The 22,187-nt window shown below is 34.3% G+C and overlaps 1 protein-coding gene and 1 pseudogene across 8 annotated transcripts in view; both read left to right on the plus strand.

The window, feature by feature from the left end:
- RAP1GDS1 (Rap1 GTPase-GDP dissociation stimulator 1) overlaps positions 1-22,187 on the plus strand; it is a 173,473-nt gene that overhangs the window by 75,847 nt on the left and 75,439 nt on the right. For all 8 annotated transcript variants that reach the window (XM_055111644.2, XM_003829915.5, XM_003829916.5 and 5 more), the window contains exons 3-4: positions 478-600; positions 9,840-9,965. In XM_055111644.2, coding sequence (XP_054967619.1) covers positions 478-600; positions 9,840-9,965 — 249 coding nt within the window. The remainder of the gene's footprint in view (positions 1-477; positions 601-9,839; positions 9,966-22,187) is intronic.
- On the plus strand, positions 12,561-12,718 carry LOC112439775 (U2 spliceosomal RNA; annotated as a pseudogene).

Raw genomic sequence — 22,187 nt, forward strand, 5'->3', positions numbered from 1 at the left:
CTATCACTTTTCATTCCGTATAAAATGATAGGAGGTGAGTTTTTTGCCTATCTAATTGCCATTTTTTAAAGTTGCTATGGCATTATAGGGAACCATAGAGTTTATATAAAGTGATAGCTCTTAGAATTCAGAAGAGATGTAGAAAAAAAGCATTTATATTCTGAATAGACAGGGTTAGAACTGACATTGAGAGTAAGTTTGGTATGCAAATGATGTATTCAGAAAGAACTTCTTTATAGTCTGACTGTAAATAAACAAAATATTATATTATCAAGTGTTTTGTGCCGATTAAAACTCAAAATAAAAGCAGCTTGTGGAGCAGAAGGTAATTTTGTATAAAGACATATATTTGAATGTATACCAAAACTAATTTCTATTATGGGTGGGAAAAATTCTTGAAGAATTTATTGTAGATAATGGTTGTCAGTGTTAGCATTAAAGATTTTCATTGAAGCTCTTTGTATGTATCTCTTTTAGATACGGAAACAAGTGAAAAAATCCAAGCAAGTGGAATACTTCAGCTGTTTGCAAGTCTGTTGACTCCACAGTCTTCCTGCAAAGCCAAAGTAGCTAACATCATAGCAGAAGTAGCCAAAAATGGTGAGGTTTACCTCAAGAACTTTTCTGCTGGGAACGTCTTCAGTTTTACATCTTACTTGTCAGTATGCTTTATTAATTTATGTTTTAATTTTGTAGATTAGACATTTTTTATTTCTATTTATCTTTTGTTTGACTCTTCATGTAATTGTTTTAAATGGCTATAGTTACAGTCATTCATACCTGTCCCATCTGATAACCCATTCCTTCTCAGTAGAATTATGGGAAAGCTCTGCTGCCCTCAGCTATACCTGTGTTATTTATTACTTTGGGTATAAGATTCTTGAACTTGCCACTGAGTCATTCATCTTTATTGCCATAAGAGATAATATATTTTTAAATATTTATGTTTGTTTGTGTTATACCCACATAAACTCACTGTTCTTTTTTAGTTTTGCCTATTGTTCCGACATTGGCACTTCAACAGTATAGTTGGAATATCGTTCTATTTTCTACACTCACCTTTGTGGAAAACATATATTTCTTAAGTTTCCATGTAAGAATACTCTGGAAAAACAATAATGACAACAAAGTTTAGATTGTGTACTATTTATACACTGAGAGATTCTTTGGATGAATTATATCATAGCATAAATATTTGCATGTGGTTTTAATTCAGTCCGTTTGAGAAAAACACTGAATTCCTAAAGCAATGTTTAAGCATATGAGAAGGCCATACTATATATAATACCTTTAGTTTGCCTCAGTTTGTCAGTTTTACATTATTTTTTAGCCTTTTATTGTAGTATATTTCATATATTATTCTTTAAAGTGAAGGAATTTGCGTAATCATCATGGCAGGTGGCTTTGTAAAGTACCAGTATATGTTGGTTTGGGCTGGTAAAACAATGTATTTTTAGGTGTGTTGCCAGAAAGAAAATTGTTTGAAACTGTGTCATTTGTGTAGAGGTTCTCAAAATGCATTTCAAGTTCCAGTTAGATTCTATATTGGTATATCATTTTTTGGTGGTTGTTAGAAAATTGGCCACTTATCACTCTTATATGTCACATCTAAGAAGCAGATCTAGTTTGAAAATGAATTCTTTCCAGACATTGCTTGTTAACCTGGACCAACCCCTATCTGAATTTTCTTAGATACCAAGCATCTTGGTTTTTAAGAACAAGTCTTTTATTTTTAACTTTGTTAGAGTCATAGTATAGATTTCCAGAAATCAAGGTAGAGACTCCACAATTTTTATCTTAAAATCCTTTTTCTTAAGCATTCTTATAGTATAAAATCTGAAATTTTGGATAACAGATTTTTGTGAAACGGATTGCCATTCCTATATTCTCTTACTTAATAATATTCCTCATAATGCTCTGTCACAATTTCATGACAACTCTGCTTTGAAGAGTTTCTTACAGTAATACTCTAGTAGATGACAGCTATGTTCTAAAGACATAATAGAATTTTTAATGTTTATACTTTTAATCAGAGGCTGATAAAGGGCATATCACTAACCTCCACTGGTTAAAATAAATAGGATACATTGGTATGGTGTTTATTACTCCATGACCACATTACTTTTTTAAGTGATTGGCTGAGAAAGTGGACCAGAGTCTTGTTGAGTGTTTTTGTTTGTGTGTTTGTTTTTGAGACAGGGTCTTACTGTGTCACCCAGGCTGAAGTGTAGTGGCAGGATCACGGTTCACTGCAGCCTTGACCTCCCAGGGTCAAGCAATCCTCCTATCTCAGCCTCCTGAGTAGCTGGACCATAGGCATGTGCCACCATGCCTGGCTAATTTTTAAATTATTATTATTTTTTGTAAAGACAGGGTCTCCCTATGTTGCCCAGGCTTGTCTCGAACTCCTGGATTCAAGGGATCCTCCCGCCTCGGCCTCACAAAGGGCTGGGATTATAGGCGTGAGCCACTGATTCTGGCCTTTGAGTGTTCTTTTCAAAAGAAATACGTAACTTCAGAAATGCAACCTGACACAACATAGTACACTGATTGGGCATGTATTTCTTTTTAGAAATTGACGATGAAAAAGATTGTATGAACCAGAGAATATGAGGTTGGAAGTTAATTTGTTCATCTTTACTCTGCTGTGCACAGAGGAGAAATATTAGCATATACTTCTTCCATTCAAATAAACCCCAAATAGGTTTTTGTACTTACAAAAAGAATCTTTAAAAATTAACACACCTTTGTGCTGACATTCAAAATTTAGAGGATTTGTAAGAAGTTCCGTGGGCGAGTTTAATGTGGGAGGGTAGCTTTGACCATAAATTATAGTAAAAGATTTTTTAGACCTTTTAAATGTATTATTCCCTTATATAATAGACTTAAGACTGATATGAGGCAAAGGACAAATAAGCAAGATATGACATATCTGTGAATATTTCAGAATTGGGCTCTCAAAGTATTTAATAATAATAGTAATACTTCTTAATGCCAGCTATGATTTTGTGCTCACATAATTTAAGTGTTGTGTACATTATTTCAATCCCATATGAGATAGAGTTATTTTATACAGATAAGAAAACATAGAGGCTAAATATCTTACCTGTCATCACACTTAAGTGATAATAGTTGGATTTTATGCACTAGTTTGTTTCTCTCCTTTCATTTCTTTTCAGTAAATGAGAATTTATGATGGCAGTGGAATGTGTAGAGGTGGTCTGAGTACAGGGGTAGCAGCATGTAACCTGAAAGATTGGGCTGGTAACTGATGTGAAAATGTATAAAAACCAGCAAAAGTTGAACTGCTTTATGTCTGTTCCTCTAAAGTAGTTCCCTGCCTTTGACCTGTAGCAGCAACAGACTCACCCGGGAACTTGTTAGATGCAAATTCTTGGATCCACTCACCCAGACTTACTGAATCAGGGACTCAAGAGTGGGCCCAACCATCTGTTTTAACAAGTCCTCTAGGTAATGCTGATGAGTATAAAGCTTGAGAACCACGTTTCAGTATAAAGCAGTACAGAATCAGTACTTTTGATTAACATTGTGCTTTTTTGTTCTTCTGTGTACTTTATCATATTGCAAAGTGTTTATCAAAACTTCCGCCTGAGTGCTCTTAACAACAAAAGAGTGAAAATTTACACCCAAGAGGACCTGGTGAGAGCATTAACCAGAAATACAGAAGTCTCCTGTTCTGTTTTATTTATTTTAATTTTGCCCTCTATTCCATAACAGGTACATGTAGTACATGTTTATTTTAGTATAAAATGCATGTGTGCCCTAGAAAAATCATTGAATAAAGTTGAGACTCCAGAAAAATGCACTATATTGTCAGGTAGCTTAAAGTATACCTCGAGACCTCAGTGTTGGAAGCTTAACCTCCGTCATTTTGTAAGAATGATTATCAGTACTTTCTTTTTTTTTTTTTTTTTTTTGAGAGGGAGTCGCCCAGGCTGGAGTGCAATGGTGCGATCTCAGCTCACTGCAAGCTCCACCTCCCGGGTTCAAGCAATTCTCCTGCCTCAGCCCCCTGAGTAGGTGGAATTACAGGCACGTGCCACCACACCCGGCTAATTTTTTGTATCTTTAGTAGAGACAGGGTTTCACCATGTTAGCCAGGCTGGTCTACTCCTGACCTCGTGATCTGCCCACCTTGGTCTCCCAAAGTGCTGGGATTACAGGCATGAGCCACTGCGCCCGGCCAATACTTTCTTTAAAAACAAGGGCAGTACAAAGAGTGAGTGAAAAATATAAATGTCAGTTTGACAACCCACATATAAAAGTCACTCATTCTTTTATATTCATGCCTCATAGTTTTCCTTGTTTTTCAAAAGAAAATATAAAAAGCTAAGAGTTAATACAGGGAAGTTATTAGAGAAAATTCAAACATGAATATGTTATGATTTAGTCTAATAAACACTGAGGTGGACTCTACTACTCAGTGTTTTTATTTGGCTTGAAAATTTTGGTTTAAAAGAGTTTTAATAAAATAGTTTCTTCAGGTAGGTAAAAGTGGAGAAAGTAGACGTTAGGTTTTTTAATATTCGAGGATATGTGAGGGGGATATAAATCTCGGTGTATATAAAAAGAAAATAATTTTCATCACAGCCTGTACTTTATGATGCTGCTGAAAGAATATGTAATTCAAGTAGGTTTGAGAAAGTAAAAGCAAGAAAGTAAAGCGTTAACACTCTAAATTTACAAAAGAATAAAAAATAATCGAAAATTATTTAATGAATGTATTACTACAGTCAAAGGGAAAAACATTAGTCTTAGGTGGCAATCAACTTTTTATTTTTATTGATATTGAAATAGAGCAGTACCTATTCCTTAAACCTCTGTATTGAATTTCTACATTAACCTATACGTGTTTTGCAAAGAAAAAAAAGTGAATTCTATGTTGTGTAGGCAAATACACATATACAGAAACACTTAATGGCTCCTGCTTTCTACAGCATAATGGCATCCACTAACGTTGATTTCTATTCACTGTCATTCTGCATGTATCTTGGTTTCAGCCTCTTTCCCTTGCAGTACTGCCCCTTTCCCCGAACCAAAATTTTCAGTTCTCCGAGTTCAAATTGCCTAGAGAGAGAATCTGATTTTTTGCCTGTTTCTTTTTAAGTTCATCGCCATTGTTCTTTTTAGGAAATCTTTCAAAGTAGACCATCTTTTAGGCTATTGAGTCAGAATCCAGCCAGCTGTGAAAGATAGCAGGTGTGAATGTAGAGGTATAGGTAGTAGGAACCCCTTTGAAGAAGGATGACTGTCAGCCATTCTGAAGCCTCTCCAACATAATATGTATAACATTTTAAACATATTCTTTTTTATTATTATTATTATTTAAGTTCTAGGGCACATGTGCACACCGTGCAGGTTTGTTACATATGTACACATGTGCCATGTTGGTGTGCTGCACCCATTAACTCGTCATTTACATTAGGTATATCTCCTAATGCTATCCCTCCCCCGTACCCCCACCCCACAACAGGCCCCGGTGTGTGATGTTCCCCTTCCTATGTCCTAGTGTTCTCATTATTCAATTCCCACCTGTGAGTGAGAACATGCAGTGTTTGGTTTTTTGTCCCTGTGTTAGTTTGCTGAGAATGATGGTTTCCACCTTCATCCATGTCCCTACAAAGGACATGAACTCATTCGTTTTTTTATGGCTGCATAATATTCCATGGTGTATATGTGCCACATTTTCTTAATCCAGTCTATCATTGATGGGCATTTGGGTTGGTTCCAAGTTTTTGCTATTATGAATAGTGCCCCAGTAAGCATACGTGTGCATGTGTCTTTATAGCAGCATGATTTATAATCCTTTGGGTATATACCCAGTAATGGGATTGCTGGGTCAAATGGTATTTCTAGTTCTAGATCCTTGAGGAATCGCCACACTGTCTTCCACAATGGTTGAACCAGTTTACAGTCCCACCAACAGTGTAAAAGTGTTCCTATTTCTCCACAGCCAATCCAGCACCTGTTGTTTCCTGACTTTTTAATGATCACCGTTCTAACTGGTGTGAGATTGTATCTCATTGTGGTTTTGATTTGCATTTATCTGATGGCCAGTGATGATGAGCATTTTTTCATGTGTCTGTTGGCTGCATAAATGTTTTCTTTTGAGAAGTGTCTGTTCATATCCTTCGCCCAGTTTTTGATGGGGTTGTTTGTTTTTTTCTTGTAAATTTGTTTGAGTTCTTTGTGGATTCTGGATATTAGCCGTTTGTCAGATGAGTAGATTGCAGAAATTTTCCCCCATTCTGTACGTTGCCTGTTCACTCTGATGGTAGTTTCTTTTGCTGTGCTGAAGCTCTTTAGTTTAATTAGATCCCATTTGTCAATTTTGGTTTTTGTTACCATTGCTTTTGGTGTTTTAGACATGAAGTCCTTGCCCATGCCTATGTCCTGAATGGTATTGCCTAGGTTTTCTTGTAGGGTTTTTATGGTTTTAGGTCTAACATTGAAGTCTTTAATCCATCTTGAATTATTTTTGTATAAGGTGTAAGGAAGGGATCCAGTTTCAGCTTTCTACATATGGCTAACCAGTTTTCCCAGCACCATTTGTTAAATAGGGAATCCTTTCCCCATTTCTTGTTTTTGTCAGGTTTGTCAAAGATCAGATGGTTGTAAATGTGTGGTATTATTTCTGAGGCCTCTGTTCTGTTCCATTGGTCTAGCTCTCTGTTTTGGTACCAGTACCATGCTGTTTTGGTTACTGTAGCCTTGTAGTATAGTTTGAAGTCAGGTAGTGTGATGCCTCCAGCTTTGTTCTTTTGGCTTAGGATTGACTTGGCAATGTGGGCTCTTTTTTGGTTCCATATGAACTTTAAGGTAGTTTTTTCCAATTCTGTGAAGAAAGTCATTGGTAGCTTGATGGGGATGGCATTGAATCTATAAATTACTTTGGGCAGTATGGCCATTTTCACGATACTGATTCGTCCTATCCATGAGCATAGAATGTTCTTCCATTTGTTTGTGTCCTCTTTTATTTCCTTGAGCAGTGGTTTGTAGTTCTCCTTGAAGAGGTCATTCACATCCCTTGTAAGTTGGATTCCTAGGTATTTTATTCTCTTTGAAGCAGTTGTGAATGGGAGTTCACTCATGATTTGGCTCTCTGTTTGTCTGTTATTGGTGTATAAGAATGCTTATGATTTTTGCACATTTTAAACAGATTCTTAAACATCCCTGTTTTTTTTTTTAAATATATCTGCCTGAAGCATGATAACTTTATGTCTTTAAAATTAGCTAGTGAGGACTACCACTCTTTGTTTAAAAAAGTAAATTAGCTGAAAAGCAAAAGAGTTTTAGAAGAAATTCTTTTTTACTTTATCCAGAGACTGACAGTGACTGAAAGCTGAGGAATATATTAGCTTTGTTTTATCTTTATATGTTTTTGACTAAAAAATGGTTCCAAAGAGTTTTGATTCCACAATTTTTCTATAATTATTTACCCTCTATTATTCCAAGAATACTTGAAGCTATTGATTGTAGAGTCCAAATTTTGAAAGATTGGTATCATATAGGCAAAACATAAAAGAAACACAGTAATTCTTCAGTGTTGCCATTGCCTGAATAGCAATAACAAAACAAGCAAAATAATAAGATAAACAAGTTTTATTTATGAATGAGTACAAATCAGACCGTTCCTAAATTTATTGTTTTAGTAGTCAATGAAATCATCTTACTGTTGGGAACCAGGCATAGTTCAGTGAAAAGGATAATGAACATCTGTGTTTAATATGAGTTAGTAGCATGTTAATTTAAGATTTGAAATCTAGTCCAGGCCTGGTGGTTCTCACCTATAATCCTAGCATTTTGGGAGGCCACAATGGGAGGATCACTTGAGCCTAGAAGTTCAACACCAGCCAGGGCAGCATAGTGAAACTCTGTCTATAAAAAAATAAAAAATTGGCCAGGCGTGGTGGCTCACGGCTGTAATCTCAGCACTTTGGGAGGCCAAGGCAGGTGGATCACGAGGTCAGGAGTTCAAGACCAGCCTGGCCAACATAGTGAATCCCCGTCTCTACTAAAAATACAAAAATTAGCTGGCTGTGGTGGCACTTGCCTGTAGTCCCAGCTACTCGGGAGGCTGAGGCAGAAGAATCATTTGAACCCAGGGGGCAGAGGTTGCAGTGAGCCGAGACTGCGCCATTGCCCTCCAGCCTGGGTGACAAAGCAAGGCTCCGTCTCAAAAATAAATACATAAATAAAATTATCTAGGCCTGGTGGTACACACCTGTAGCTCCAGCTATTCAGGAGGCTGAGGTCAGGGAGGATCCCTTAAGCTCAGGAGTTCGAGGCTACAGTGAGCCATTATCATGCCATTACATTCCAGTCTGGGTGATAGGGTGACACCTTGTCTCAAGAAGAAAAAGATTTGAAATCTATGAAGGGTCTAAAGTAACCATTAACTAAAGAGGTAGATAAGCAGATTGATGTGTCATCTCCTATAGATGGTCATTGAATTCATGAACATGTACAGCATAATTCATTTTCTTAACATGAGTAGTAGGATACTTAGTACTACTGAGTTTGATAACGTCAATGATAAGCTCAAAGGTTAGTTGTTGAGATAGGAAATAATCTGAGTCTTAGAAGTTTACATTACAGGGGATTTTTAGTGGTAGAGTAATAAGTAAGAAAGAGATGATAGGAATTAATTCATTTATTTCGGGACAGAGGAATACCTCTGTGATTTACAGCTATCTTAGGAGGAAAAGAAGTTGTCTCAGAGGTGACAGCTGACAGAATAACCTATATGGTATGCTCTAAGAATTTGAAAATGAAGGGAAAGAGAGGGAGGATTGCTTATGAGGGTACCTGTGGAACAAACCAAGGGGTAGACCATCTTGATAGAGTGAAAAGATAGTGATTTTTTTAGTAGGACAGGTTATAGATGGATAAATTAGTTCTTTGTTAACTAACTTTATTGACCAGAACATCCTTATGGTGAGTTGTGATGTCCAAAAAGGTAATTCAGCTATTGGTTATTGGAGAAATTTCATCAGTTACATACTTCCTTATGTTTTGTAGTGGTCCATCATGAGACACTGAAAAAAAAAAAAAAAGTTTATGTCCAATCATGACTGTGGTGGTATCATGGTGAGTTAATACATAAAGAATGGCATACCATAAAAATAAGGAAAAAATGGGTTTGAAATTTAAGAAATCTTAACATTTGACTCTTTAGACCTGTAAATGTATGGGTATAGCAGCAGATATGAGTGAGCCATAAAATGGATTTTAATAAAGGACAGGAGTGAAGATAAGAAGAGGATGATTCCACCACATCTTACCAATCAAAAAGGACATATTATTTTTTAATTGTTCACTGAAACCTTTATACATATGTATATATTTATATTTATATATATATTTATATTTATAGGCTTTTTTAGAAAACATAGTGAAAAATTAGACAATATGATGGCTTAGTTTATAACTGTAGTACTTTAATTATCAGGGTTATAGAAATACATTGCCATTGTTTCCATCATCACACATATTGCTTCCAAAGCATATCGTTATTATGAGAAGATAGTGATAAATTCGTTGTGATGTAAGTTAATTAAAATCCCTTTGGTTTATGGTAGAGACTGTCAGCAAACAAAAATATGACCCCACTCAGTTTTGTGTATTTTATGAAGCTTTTAGTAGGGCTGTAACAGGGTACTTTTGTACAGAAATGTACTCTTCAAATATTCAGCCACCTTTTCAAGGTGGCTTTTAAATACCACATATTAAAAGTAGGTATTTATTTTATTAGGGGAGATGATTTATGTAAATTGTGAATCGTTAGATTTTTAATTAAATATGTCTCTTATTTTCAGAGTTTATGCGAATTCCATGTGTGGATGCTGGATTGATTTCACCACTGGTGCAGCTGCTAAATAGCAAAGACCAGGAAGTGCTGCTTCAAACGGGCAGGGCTCTAGGAAACATATGTTACGATAGCCGTAAGTGTTGACATCTCAATAATACACATACATTTTTAAGAATTATGATATTCAGACTAATCTGCTTTTGTGTTAGCAGTGACTTTTCTAGGCTAAAACACTAACATGGGCCGGCATGATTCAGCACTGCTTATTTAGCAGAATTTATGGAGATTCAGGTCGTTGTATTCTTATCAAAGAAATCATAGGAAATGAAATGTTTTCCTCTGTTATCACAAATGATATTTTCAGAGGAAATTAAGTCAGTTTCTAAGAAATTGGGGCTGTAAGTTTAGAAAAAATACATATGTGCATCTTCTCAATTAGGTTTCATTGAAATATTATCTCTGAATGGGAATGCTTATGGACACAGTTTTTTAAAGTTTCTGCGTCTGTCCAAATACATTTTTAATTATTTGCAGTTCGGTAAAACCAATCATAAAAACCATTCTCTTCTCAAAAGCTAGATTGGCCCATTACATTTGCATTGACTCCATTCCTATTTGTCATTATATCATTGTCATCCTCACCACATTCTATAATATACTGTTCTACTAGGCAAAAAGAAAGCAAGAACTGGGGTATGGGTATATTGTAACAGCGTTAACAATTTCTACTTCCCCTTTCTACATATAAACAAAATACAGAAAAGAATTTTAAGTATATTTAGCTTAACTAGGCTTATTCTGATTTTCCTTAGAGTTTTATTTGCTGAGCCAAAACATGTATTTTATCATTCACCTGTAATGCCTCCTAGGAATTTAGTTTTATTTCTATAACTAGGATAACTTTTAATGCTTATTTTCCCCATTGAGTGTTTAACTCGGATGAGTTATATTTTGTTATAACACAAAAGATATGGCCCTTTTATAATAGGCAGTCCTTCAAAAAGTGATTTATGCATATAAGCCAGAAAGAAAGGACATAAATATATTCATTTATGATAAAGAAGTAGGAAAAAAGATTGAAACTATAGTTATAACTCATATATAGCAGTAGTGGTAAAGCTAGCCTCATTTATTCTCCTTTTCTTACTTTTTCTGAAATAGGAGCTACAATAGCCATAAGTATTGAAATGTCAGTAATGAATCTGAGGACATAGATGTCTTAATATGAATTTTAACTTCAGTTTTCAGTCCCCAATATAGCCTGTAAATCTGCTTATCTGCTCCTTCAATCCAGTTCTTTTTATCATAGGGTATTAGCTTTATTTACAAAATTCTGTTGCTTTATGTTTATAATTTTGTGTTTTCATATTTAGGATTTTTATTAAGCACCATAGTTTATAATATCAACTTTCAAGACTGAATCATTTATTATATATTTATATGATTAATTTTAGCAACATATATTAGACCTCAGCTGAGTAATAGTCAAAAGATTAGTGGCATGTACTTGGAGAGTACTGATTATTACTGTTTTTATTCTTACTTTTCTGTGTTTGTTACTGGAATTTAAGGGTACCAAAAGTATTCTTTAAACCTTGTTCATTTTAGTTGTTCTTGAATTATACATTGTTTGAACATAGAGAATATTACCTGTTTTGAGAACTTTTGTCCTGGAGTTTTTCCTATTAATAAAATAGAAATACACACAGTGATATTTTGTCTCATATTGCCTTGGTTTTTATGGGCATAGAGTAATTTTATTTCCTGTGTATTCTAAAGAACCTTGAAGTTAGGGTAATAAATGTCTAGTTAACAAGATTATTCTTTTGATGAAACTGAAGTCCATTATTATAGTATTTATCATATCTATTTACTTTATCTTATGGGATATACAATATAAAGTTCTATGGATATCCTTTAAGTTATGAAGTTAATTTTTTTCATTTTATTATGAATATTTATAACCAACTTATCCTCATTTAGTTCAATGGAAGTCATAGCTAAATGATTAAGCATAGTAAATACAGCCCATATTTTTATACTTTTAAACTTTAGTTCAGGAAAATGAAGTTTGAAGTCTTAAAAGTGAATAAATGTAAGAAGTGATTCATTACTTACTATAAATCATGTGATGAAAATGTATTTATTGTGCCATGCTTTCATATGCATATAATTTCCATAGACTGCATGCTTTCTTACCCTTTTATTCAAAATTAAATTCTATGAATTTCTTTGTGATTTTTCTAGAATGATTGCAGGACAATTACAGTGTTTATACTTGAATTACAAGAATAATATAAAAGCCTTGTAAATGTGATGTTGTGTGGTTGATTTGGGAATTTACTTGAAATGCATTTCTCATTTTATTTTGTGACAACTGGAAATTTTTCCTTTTTAAACAAGTTTTTAGTGGCTTCTATTTTAATTCATCAATCTTCTTCACTCTAGGGAATGTAATGCTTCATTTTTAAAAGGAGTATAGAAAACTACATGATAGCCTTGTGATCAATACAAAGAATCTTTTTCTTTCAAATAAAGTATGTTCTAAAGAGTTCATATATTTGTGTTTTATCTAACTTACCTATGGGGCTAATCAGTTGATTTCCACTTTATTAATGTACTCCAAATGAATAATTTTTTAACATAGGTTTATTCAGGATGATAGTAGGCTTACAGTAGATAGTAAAGTTGATGTAAATAGAAAGTAGTATAAAGACTTCACTATTGGATCACTTCTCGGCCTGTTGGCTAAGATCAAGTGTAGAATTCACTATTGGAGATAAAAATATGAGAAATTCATACATGTTCTATAGATTTTTACTTTGACACATGAAAAGTAAAGCATTTGCTAGTGTATTTCAGTTAGCATAGTGTATTTGAAAGGAGGTGAGCTCCAACTGTAGAAAGAATTACCATAAAATCCGTGGAAATCTTTGGAGAAAAACTAGGTCAGAGTTCAGTTTTACCAGCCTTGACAGTGCCCATTTTAGGAACTTTTCCTAATGGAAGAAAACGGCCTTATATAATCCTAACATGAGGTAACAGACTGGCACACTGCTAAATGGGACGGAGTAAAGCTTTGTTGCTGATGAACTTTTTGAATCCCAGTCTCCTTCTTGCATATAGAGATGAAAGAATCACTCACTGACTGGGAACGTTTTTCATTTAAAATGCTTGGTCTCTTTTCTTCCAGAGAGCTGCAAGGCACTTCATTTATGGATTTCTCTTTCGAAGTATCTGAACAGACTTCTGATATAAGCAATATTTTAAAATGCTTCTGCCCTTTTACTTTGCCAAAATAACTCTTTTTATGAGAAATTTGACATCTTTCAGATCAGAGAAGAAAGGAAAGTTGTATTTCAATTTGGAAAGAAATAATCAAAATATGTGCGATTGATGGGATACACCAGGGAATGTGGTTTTAAAGCGCAGTAGTATTATATTTCAGAAATGCATGCCTTTGGCCTATTTACACTTCCTTTTCAAAGGTTTTGTAAAAAAGAGGATTATGTTCTTATATAGCTGTCTTTGTGGCATTCCTCATTTTATTGATTTGTTTATATAACTGTACACATTTTAAATTGCTGATATACTTAAATGGCCTTATAGTTTTAAAAAGCTTTATGTTAAATTCCCATCCTGTATTTATAATTCCTGGGGATAAATTGGTGATTTGAGACTAGTGTTCTGTTTTGTGGATATTACTGCCTGAGGTCAGAAAATAATTGTTACTTGATCTACTGGTTAAAAGATATTAGTAGAGGCTAGAAGAAAATGATTACGTGAAATTAAATATTTGTGCCTTTTTATACACCGAGGAAGAATAATGTACAAATCAAATAAAAATGTTTTAAAATTAAACAAATATACCTCTTTATAGAAATAAAATGAATGCTTATTATATAACTGGTACTATTATTGGAAAGATATGTACACTTAAGCTTATATGATACGCTATCATACATAAGATAAAAAGTTGTATTCTTCCTTGCTGATGAGTAAATATTAAAATGAGGTAGTAATCAGTCTTGCCAAAGCCAGTGTTTATGAAGTGAAACATTGTTTATTCATTGACATCAAGTATAAATGGGAAGGATGCTGAAACATATGCATGTATCCGTTTGTATATTGGCGATTCTTGTGCTACACTATTTTAATATAAAGTATTTTAATATAAAAATTCTTTATATAAAAATAGTGTAGAAGGAATCATAGTTCTTACTGCAAATACTGAAAAATAGTTACCAATAATTGTACAATATTTTATCATGTAAGTTGGTCAGAAAAGTATATATTAATATGATACAGACATACTTTGAAATTGCCAAAGTAATCAAAGTATATTTGCAACAGTTATATTCAAAAGGGAACTATTTATATCCAGCATTTAAAATAAATGTTTATTTCAGTGATACCAATTAGGTTATTTGATGAGTTATATTAGATATGTTATTAAAGTCTCATGCAAGTCTTTGTATTTACCCTATTTTCTGTGTTATTCAGTTTTAGAATAAAATAGAATTATCAGTCAATAAGTAGCGTAAAAATAAGATTCTTCAGTTTTCATCAATCTGTTGTGTTTTATGAGTTTATTATTAAAGTACATCATGTGTATAAGAATAAACAACAATATGTTACTGCTACTTTTAGAGATAGTAGTTATGACTATTATCACATGAAAGCATTCCACTATAAAGACATTCTAAATATAGATTGAAGTAGATGTTGTTTTGTAACACTATCATAAGCTCTAAACACAAGCATATGCCATTAAAGAGCTTTTTAAATGGTAGAGAGAATAAAATGAACAAAGGAACACAACTTGAGGACAATTACAGAGCACACACTAAATATGTTTTTTTATCAGAATGAAAATTAATAAGAATATTAACTGTAGCTGTTTTTTAAGAAATTAACCAAATAGTGCATTGCTTAGAAAAGAATTTGTTTACAAATTAATAGAATTATAAATGTATAAAATTTTAATATAACCCCTAGAAAGTGGATATTGCAAATGAATGTGATTTCCAGCTCTACCATTCGCTAAGTTGTCATTTAATTTTTCTGATTTTAGTTTCCTCCTTGGTAAAGTAAGCTTGTGTGGATTAAGTATATTTATATAAAAAGTGTGTGTGACTCAATGTAATACATACAGTAACATACAAAAGGTATTTCCATAAAGATATAAAAGCCACAAGCCATATAAAGAGAGGCAAAGATAAATCTGGTGGGAAGCAGGGATAATATGCTTAACTGTGTATAAGCACTGATTTCACTTGAGCTTCTTGGCAGCCTATGTGAAAAAACAACTTGATATGCCTTGTAATTTTTATTTTATGATAAAAAGGAATATTTTAGTTCTTTAATCAAACAACTTTTGAGACAAAATAGTAGGAGGGACTTATCAGGATGTCATTAATTCCCTAGATGATTCTGTGCACATACCTAGTTACAATATGTAAGGATATTTACTGGCATTATAGTGTACCTAGTGACGGTTCTACAAAAGTTGCCCAGATGTTTTCCATGTGATTGTTTCTTGTACTAATCTTCAACAGAATCCGGGAAATAATACTGAGGACTTTACAGAAGGTAGTTTTATTTGGGTAGTATATCCCGAGTGTGTTGTTTTTTGGTGGTTAAACTTGCTTAAAGGATTCAGTTTAAAAATTTGAAAAAGTTTTGACTTGAATATATTTCCTAGTTTAGTTTAAAACCAGAATACAATTCTGGTTTCCATTCATTGTACTTTATCCTTTTCTCTATGTTGTGTGATATATCCAAGTTCTATTTCTTGAGACCAAAAACCATGTTTATCTCTGATTTTTGAGCCCATTATCAGTTTGATGGAAACCTGACTAGCATGAAAGTGAGTATTTTAAAATACCACTTTAGTTGTGGTACACAAATCTGTACATATGTTAGAATTGCTTAGAACCATACATGCCCATACACATACACTAATGCATGTAAAAACTGATGAAATATGAATAAGGTCTGACATTGTACCAATGTCAGTGTCCTGGTTATGCTATTGTGTAGTAGAGTTATGCAATGTTACCATTGGAGGAAGCTGGATAAAGGGTACACGAGACCTTTCTGTGCTTTTTTTTTAAAAAATAACTTCTTGTGAGCCTCTAATTACTTCTAAATAAAAAGTTTTAAAACCTCACCTATCCAGAAAGCATATATATTCTCTTCCCTATGGGAAATGACCTTGTTGTTTCAGCAGTACCTGAGGTGGGAGGTGGGGGCAGCAGGCATACACATAAAATTTTACAGCATAGCTCACAGCAGTAATTTTAATGACTTTGTGCAATTAATGTGAAAGACAAAATTGCCTGTAATTTTTTCTCCCTCCAAATTGGACTTTTATGGAAAAAAATCAACAAAAACCTAACAGCCCTAAAATAAGATTTACGGAGTGGGAATTCGTATTTGTTGGGTTAGGACCTAGGGACAAAAGCAGAGTAAATTTCGTAGAAAGGGAATAACTGATAGGGAAATATTATAGACCAAAAAAAGTGAAATTATGAACTCAAGTAAACAGGTTGATATTAAAATGAGAAAGGACATTTCTGCCATAGAGAATAAAAGACAGAAGATAAATGAAAGTATAAAATAACCTTTAAGTAGTAAAGAGGGCACTCAAAAGTGTATTTCTGGGTATAGTTCTGTCTTCCCAGTAAGGTAGATGTCAGGCTCATCTGTTAATAAAAGTCAACAGCAAAATGATGGTAGGAAGTTTGTGGTTTTGGAGGAAAGTTCAGAATTGGGGCTGTAGGACATGTAAATCATGAAGATACAATTTTTTAAAATAGCCAAATAGTAATATAGGTATGCTATGGTAGAGATCTTGATTGTGCATCCATTAATGTATAGTGTGCTTAAAATGTCTGTAGGCTAAGGAATTATTTTGACTTTGATATGTGGACAGGAAGGAGCCTCTGAAAGTAACTTGAAGAAATTGATATTTTCAGTTTTGTAGCATCATATAGTCTAATTGGAATGGACAGAGATGTGAGGCAGAGATATCAGGAAGCCATTACAGGAGGCCGGGTGTGGTGTGGTAAATAGTGACTGTGGCAGAGAGAACGAAATTATATTGTGAAGTGAGAGACAGTACTCAGATAGTTTATTATCAGTTTGGCTGGTTTTTGCGTAGCACTGCACCAGGTTTATTTAAGCAATGTAAAGTACTCTATCTCTTCAGATAGTTTACACTTTGAGAAACTATGATCTTTCCATTTTTGTACTTGGTATTAAATTTAAATCCCTCTTTTATTAAATGGTGTTTGGAAATCCAAGATTCTATAAAGTTTACCTTAAAATTGTAGGACAAAGAACACATATTACTGCTTTTTTCCCCATGCTTGATTACTTTCCAAATACTATGTTATAAAAAGCTAATGTCTTAGGGAAGACATGAAATAGTAATTTCGAGTAATTGTTCTTAATTTTATAGATATGAAAGTAGAGGCAACCTGTGAGAGAGTATTGCACGTGGCAAAAATATTAGATGATTTTTCTTGGGTTCAATAAGAAGTCATATATGGTTGCCTTCCCCCCAAACCCCACCCCCATTCTCTGAGTCAGAAGTCTGAATGGCTTTAGAATTTTCCTTTCCTCATTAAGAGGACTTAGGTAGGGTGGGAAAAGTCTAATTATAGAGGCCTAGTTGGGGGTTTAAAAACATTTTTTGTCTAAATCTGTTTTTTCCCCTTACCTTTACCACTCTCATTTCACCTGTTAAAGTCAAAGTTTAGATATGTGAAACATAAGATTTCCAGTCTGCTTATTGAAACCCTATCAACACATATTATCCTCTGCTCTTTTTAATAGGGTTTTGTTTACATTTTTAAAATTTTCTTATTTGTAACCAAGTTGAAGTACTGAGAACTTTCTCAGCTTTTAATCAGCCTTTTCCTTGCTACAAGTAGGGTGCATTTTCCTTGGTGGTGAGGAAATATGAAAAATAAATGCTACATAAAAGTGAATAATTCAGGGCCAGGCATAGTGGCTCACGCTTGTAATCCCATCATTTTGGGAGGGCGAGGCAGGTGGATCACTTGAGGTCAGGAGTTCAAGAGCAGTCTGGTCAACATGGTGAAACCCCATCTCTACTTTTTAAAAAGAAAAGAAAACAAAACAAAACAAAACTAGCCAGGCATGGTGGCATATACCTGTAATTCCAGCTTTGGGAGGCTGGGGCATGAGAATTGCTTGAACCCAGGAGGCAGTGATTTAAGATCACAGCACTGTACTCCAGCCTAGATGACGGAGTGAGACTCTGTCTCAAAAAAAAAAAAAAAAAAAAAAAGAGTGAATAATTTACATTTTTCCTGCTGAGTAAAATGTTTTTACCCTTTGAGAAACTATGCTGTCATCAGTTCAGATTAAATTCTAAATAACTATATATACATTTGCTCTCACACACACACACATATATATATATACACACATATATATATATAGTCTAGCATAATTTAAGTATGAAATAGTTTGGTACAAAAACACCTTTTATATTTAAAATATTTATAAAACCTTTTGATCTTGAACAATTGGAGTAATAAATTGGAACAATAAATTACATACATTATTATCTAAATGCTATGTAAAAGTCACTTTAAGTAACTTTTATGGAAATAATTGAGTTAAATGACTATGATTTGTGTATAAACTAAAGATATTCAGTCTTTTGCTAATAAAATGATACAGAAATATAAAAATATAGGGAGTAAAGAAAGCTTTAGTAATTTCTTTAGGAAATGTATTGCCATTTATGGAGCCTTTATTAGATAAAGGGTTTTTGAAAAAGTAGAATTATTGAACAATTTTAACTAATGTGAGAAATCTGTTGGACTACAGAAATTAATACTAGTATCAGCAGGCACACCAAAAACTGTGTCCATCAAATGCTGGGCCATAACCTTATTTTATGCTGTGTCCTTGGTACTAGTGCTTTGGGAAATGAAAGATTTAATTCATTTACTTTTCCTGATCTGGCATTACAAGTGTAAATGTACATACACCTTGAAATTTTCCCACCTAAATGCAGATTTTTAAACCTGAATATAATGTCACAAAATTGCAAATTGCATGCTTCTCTTTTGATATGTGTGCACTTAACAGTCATGGTGGCTTTTTCTTCATGACTCATTTTTGTGATTTTACTTATGTAATATGTTATAGCTTTTGCTTTTATATCTAGTCTTTCAGGGATTTTGCCTGAATCTGGAAGGTGAATAAATTGCGTTTTGAGTTTTAGAAACGATATTCATGAGCTTTTTTATTTGAATGCTGAAAACATTCGATTATGTCTAAGGTACATAATAGAAATTCACTGTTGGCAAAATTATAGGGGGAAATGTAAGCATTAGAATTTAATTTTCTTTCCTAGTAGACTTCATAAATACATTTTAACTTTATCTTGAAAAACAATGTAGGGTCTGCATGTGGTGGCTCACAGCTGTGATCCTAACATTTTCAGAGGCTAAGGTGAGAGGATCACTTGAGCCCAGGAGTGCAAGATTAGCCTGGGCGTCATAGCAAGATCGCATCTCTACAAAAAATAAATTTAGCTGTGCATGATGGAGCACTTCTGTAGTCCTGCTACTCAGGAGGCTGAGGTAGGATGACACAAGCCTGGGAGTTCAAGGCTGCAGGGAGACATGATTGTGCTACCACACTCCAGCCTGGGTGACAGAGCAAGACCTTGTCTGAAAACAGACAACAACTAACACAATGTAGGTATGTCTATTACCATTTCCCTGCTCCAGGAAATTAAAATAGAACTTGGCAAAATTAAAAGCAGTATATTTAATAGAAATGGAAAAAAAAAGCCTTCATAATCATGCAGATCAGAATGGCCAGTATTTCAGACTTAGAAAAATATGTTGCTGCTCATGATTTACATCCCTGACTTCTAATCTCTTTGAGTGTGAAAACTTCCTTTTTAACACCACAAATTATTGTTCTCTCCCTTTGAGGATATAGGTCACATATTTTTATAGTAATGATTGTACTTACAAAATGTATGTACTGAGAAGATATGAAATAATGAGTAAATGCCAGGAAATTCTCACTCTATGTCTTTGTATTCTTTGGTGTATACATACTACAATTAAATCCACACATATTGATTGAACCAACTATGTTTAGGGGGCACTGCCTGTGATGGGGATTATAGGGGAAAGAATGAGCAAGAAGTCTCTATCCTTGTGAGGCTTTCACAGGAGGAGGTAGATAATAAACAAGTAAATACTACAGAAAAGATATTTATAGATTGTGATGACTGACATCAAGGGAATAAAGAAGATGATGTATAATAATGGAGTGTATTTGAGGGTGAAGAAAGTTCTCTCTGTGGATGTTATTTAAGCTGAGGTCTGGAAAATGAGAATGAGCCAGCTAAGAGAAGAGGAAGAATATTCCTTATAGAAGTAGAGTAATTGAGCTAAGTGTGGTGGCTAACATCTGTAATCCCAGAACTTTGGGATGCCAAGGCTCAAGGGCTGCTTGAGGCCAGGAGTTTGAGACCAGCCTGGGCAACACAGCAAGACTCTGTCTCTACCAAATAAAAAATGAGCCATTATGGTGGCACGTGTCTGTAATCCCAGCTACTCTGGAGGCTGAGGTGGGAGGATCACTTGAGCCCAGGAGTTCTAGGCTGCAGTGAGCCATCACACCACTGCACTCCAGCCTAGATAACAGTGAGACCCTGTCTCAAAAAAAAAAAAAAAAAAAAGTGTAGTAATTGTAAAGCCCTGAGAGGGCAAGGGATTTGGTAGAAATTCAGAAAGGAAACCAGGGTATGCAAGATACTGTGAACAGGGAGTATTGTGTGATAAAGTTCAAGAAACAAACAAAAGTGTTGATGATAGCCTCATGAATCATCTTAAAGTAGTGAGAAGTTGTTGAAGGCAAGAAGTGACATGATCTGATTTGGATTCTAAAAACATCACTCTTGGAGCTGCATGGAAAAGGAGTTGAGAAGCATGGAAATTAAGAGTTAAGAAGGGAAGCATTGAGACTAATTGAAAGACTTTTATGATTGTCCAGTCACAACATAATGGTAACTTGGATTAATTTATGGTAGTGTGGAAGGAGGAGGAACTTAGAAAGTATTTGGAGTGATGGATTGGATTGGGAAAGTGAGAAAGGGAGAAATCAAGAGTGATTTCTAGGACTTGAGTACCTGGACAGAAGATGGGGCAATTTGCCAATGTAGGAAAGAACAGAGGTTGTTTTTTGTTTCTGGGATTTTCTGTCATTGCTGCTTGTTTTTATTTTGTTTTGCTGCGGGCATTATTAAGTCTGAGATTCTTCATAGAGACACAAGAAGAAATGGCACATAGGCGATTTCTATATCTTTATATTCTTTTACATTTGGGGAATAAATATTCAAAAAGTTAAAATAATCTCCTGCATTTAGCAAAATGTTGTTAACTGTTTCTTAGATGGAATATGTAGATTCAGGGAACCAAGAGAAATTAGAAAGCTTAAGTGAATAAAACTACCTTGAAATCATAGTTTTTTACGTAAGAGAGAATTTAAAAGTCATCTCAGCCACCCCTGCCAAATTTTACAGATAAAAAAACTGAGACCTGAAAATTCAAGTGACTTATCAGAATCAACAGCTAAATTGGTGATAGTGTTGATCTGAAAACCAGATCTCAGGTTCATTGTTTCCGTAAATATATCTGAGGAAGTTATCACTGTCAAATACATAAATGCACTGTCATTAAATACATTTATGCTTCAGTGTGAATAATTCTGAGCACGCAGGTTTTGGAATATGTTTTAAGGATTTTACTAAAAGCTGTTCTTAAGCCAACATTTTGTTTAATTTGTTTAAAGAACACAAAAATAAAATTTACCTAATTGAAAGAACATAGAGTAGAACCAAGTGATGGAGGAAAAACTTTTTACATTTTTCCAAGTATAAAAGCTTTATTTAAAAAAAAAAAAGTATGATGTGAGGGCTGGGTGCGGTGGCTCACACCTATAATCCCAGCATTTTGGGGAGGCTAAGGCTGGAGGATCACTGGAGGCCAAGAGTTCAAGACCCACCAGAGCAACATAGGGAGATCCCATCTCTACAAAAAAGTAAAAGAATTAGCCTGGCGTGGTGGCACACACCTGTAGTCCCAGCTACTCCAGAGGCTGAGACTTGAGCCCAGAAAGTCAAGGCTGCAGTGAACTCTGATCAGGCCACTGCATTCCAGCCTGGGTGACAGAGCAAGAAGACCCTGTCTCAAAAAAAGAAAAAAAAAGTATGTATGTGAATAAACATACTTTATTATATTTGATTTATTCTTGACATTTTCTCTGTAGAGAAGTGTGTGAAATACTG

The sequence above is a fragment of the Pan paniscus genome, chromosome 3 (genome assembly GCF_029289425.2).
Source record: "Pan paniscus chromosome 3, NHGRI_mPanPan1-v2.0_pri, whole genome shotgun sequence".
In the NCBI taxonomy this organism is placed as follows: Eukaryota; Metazoa; Chordata; class Mammalia; order Primates; family Hominidae; genus Pan; species Pan paniscus.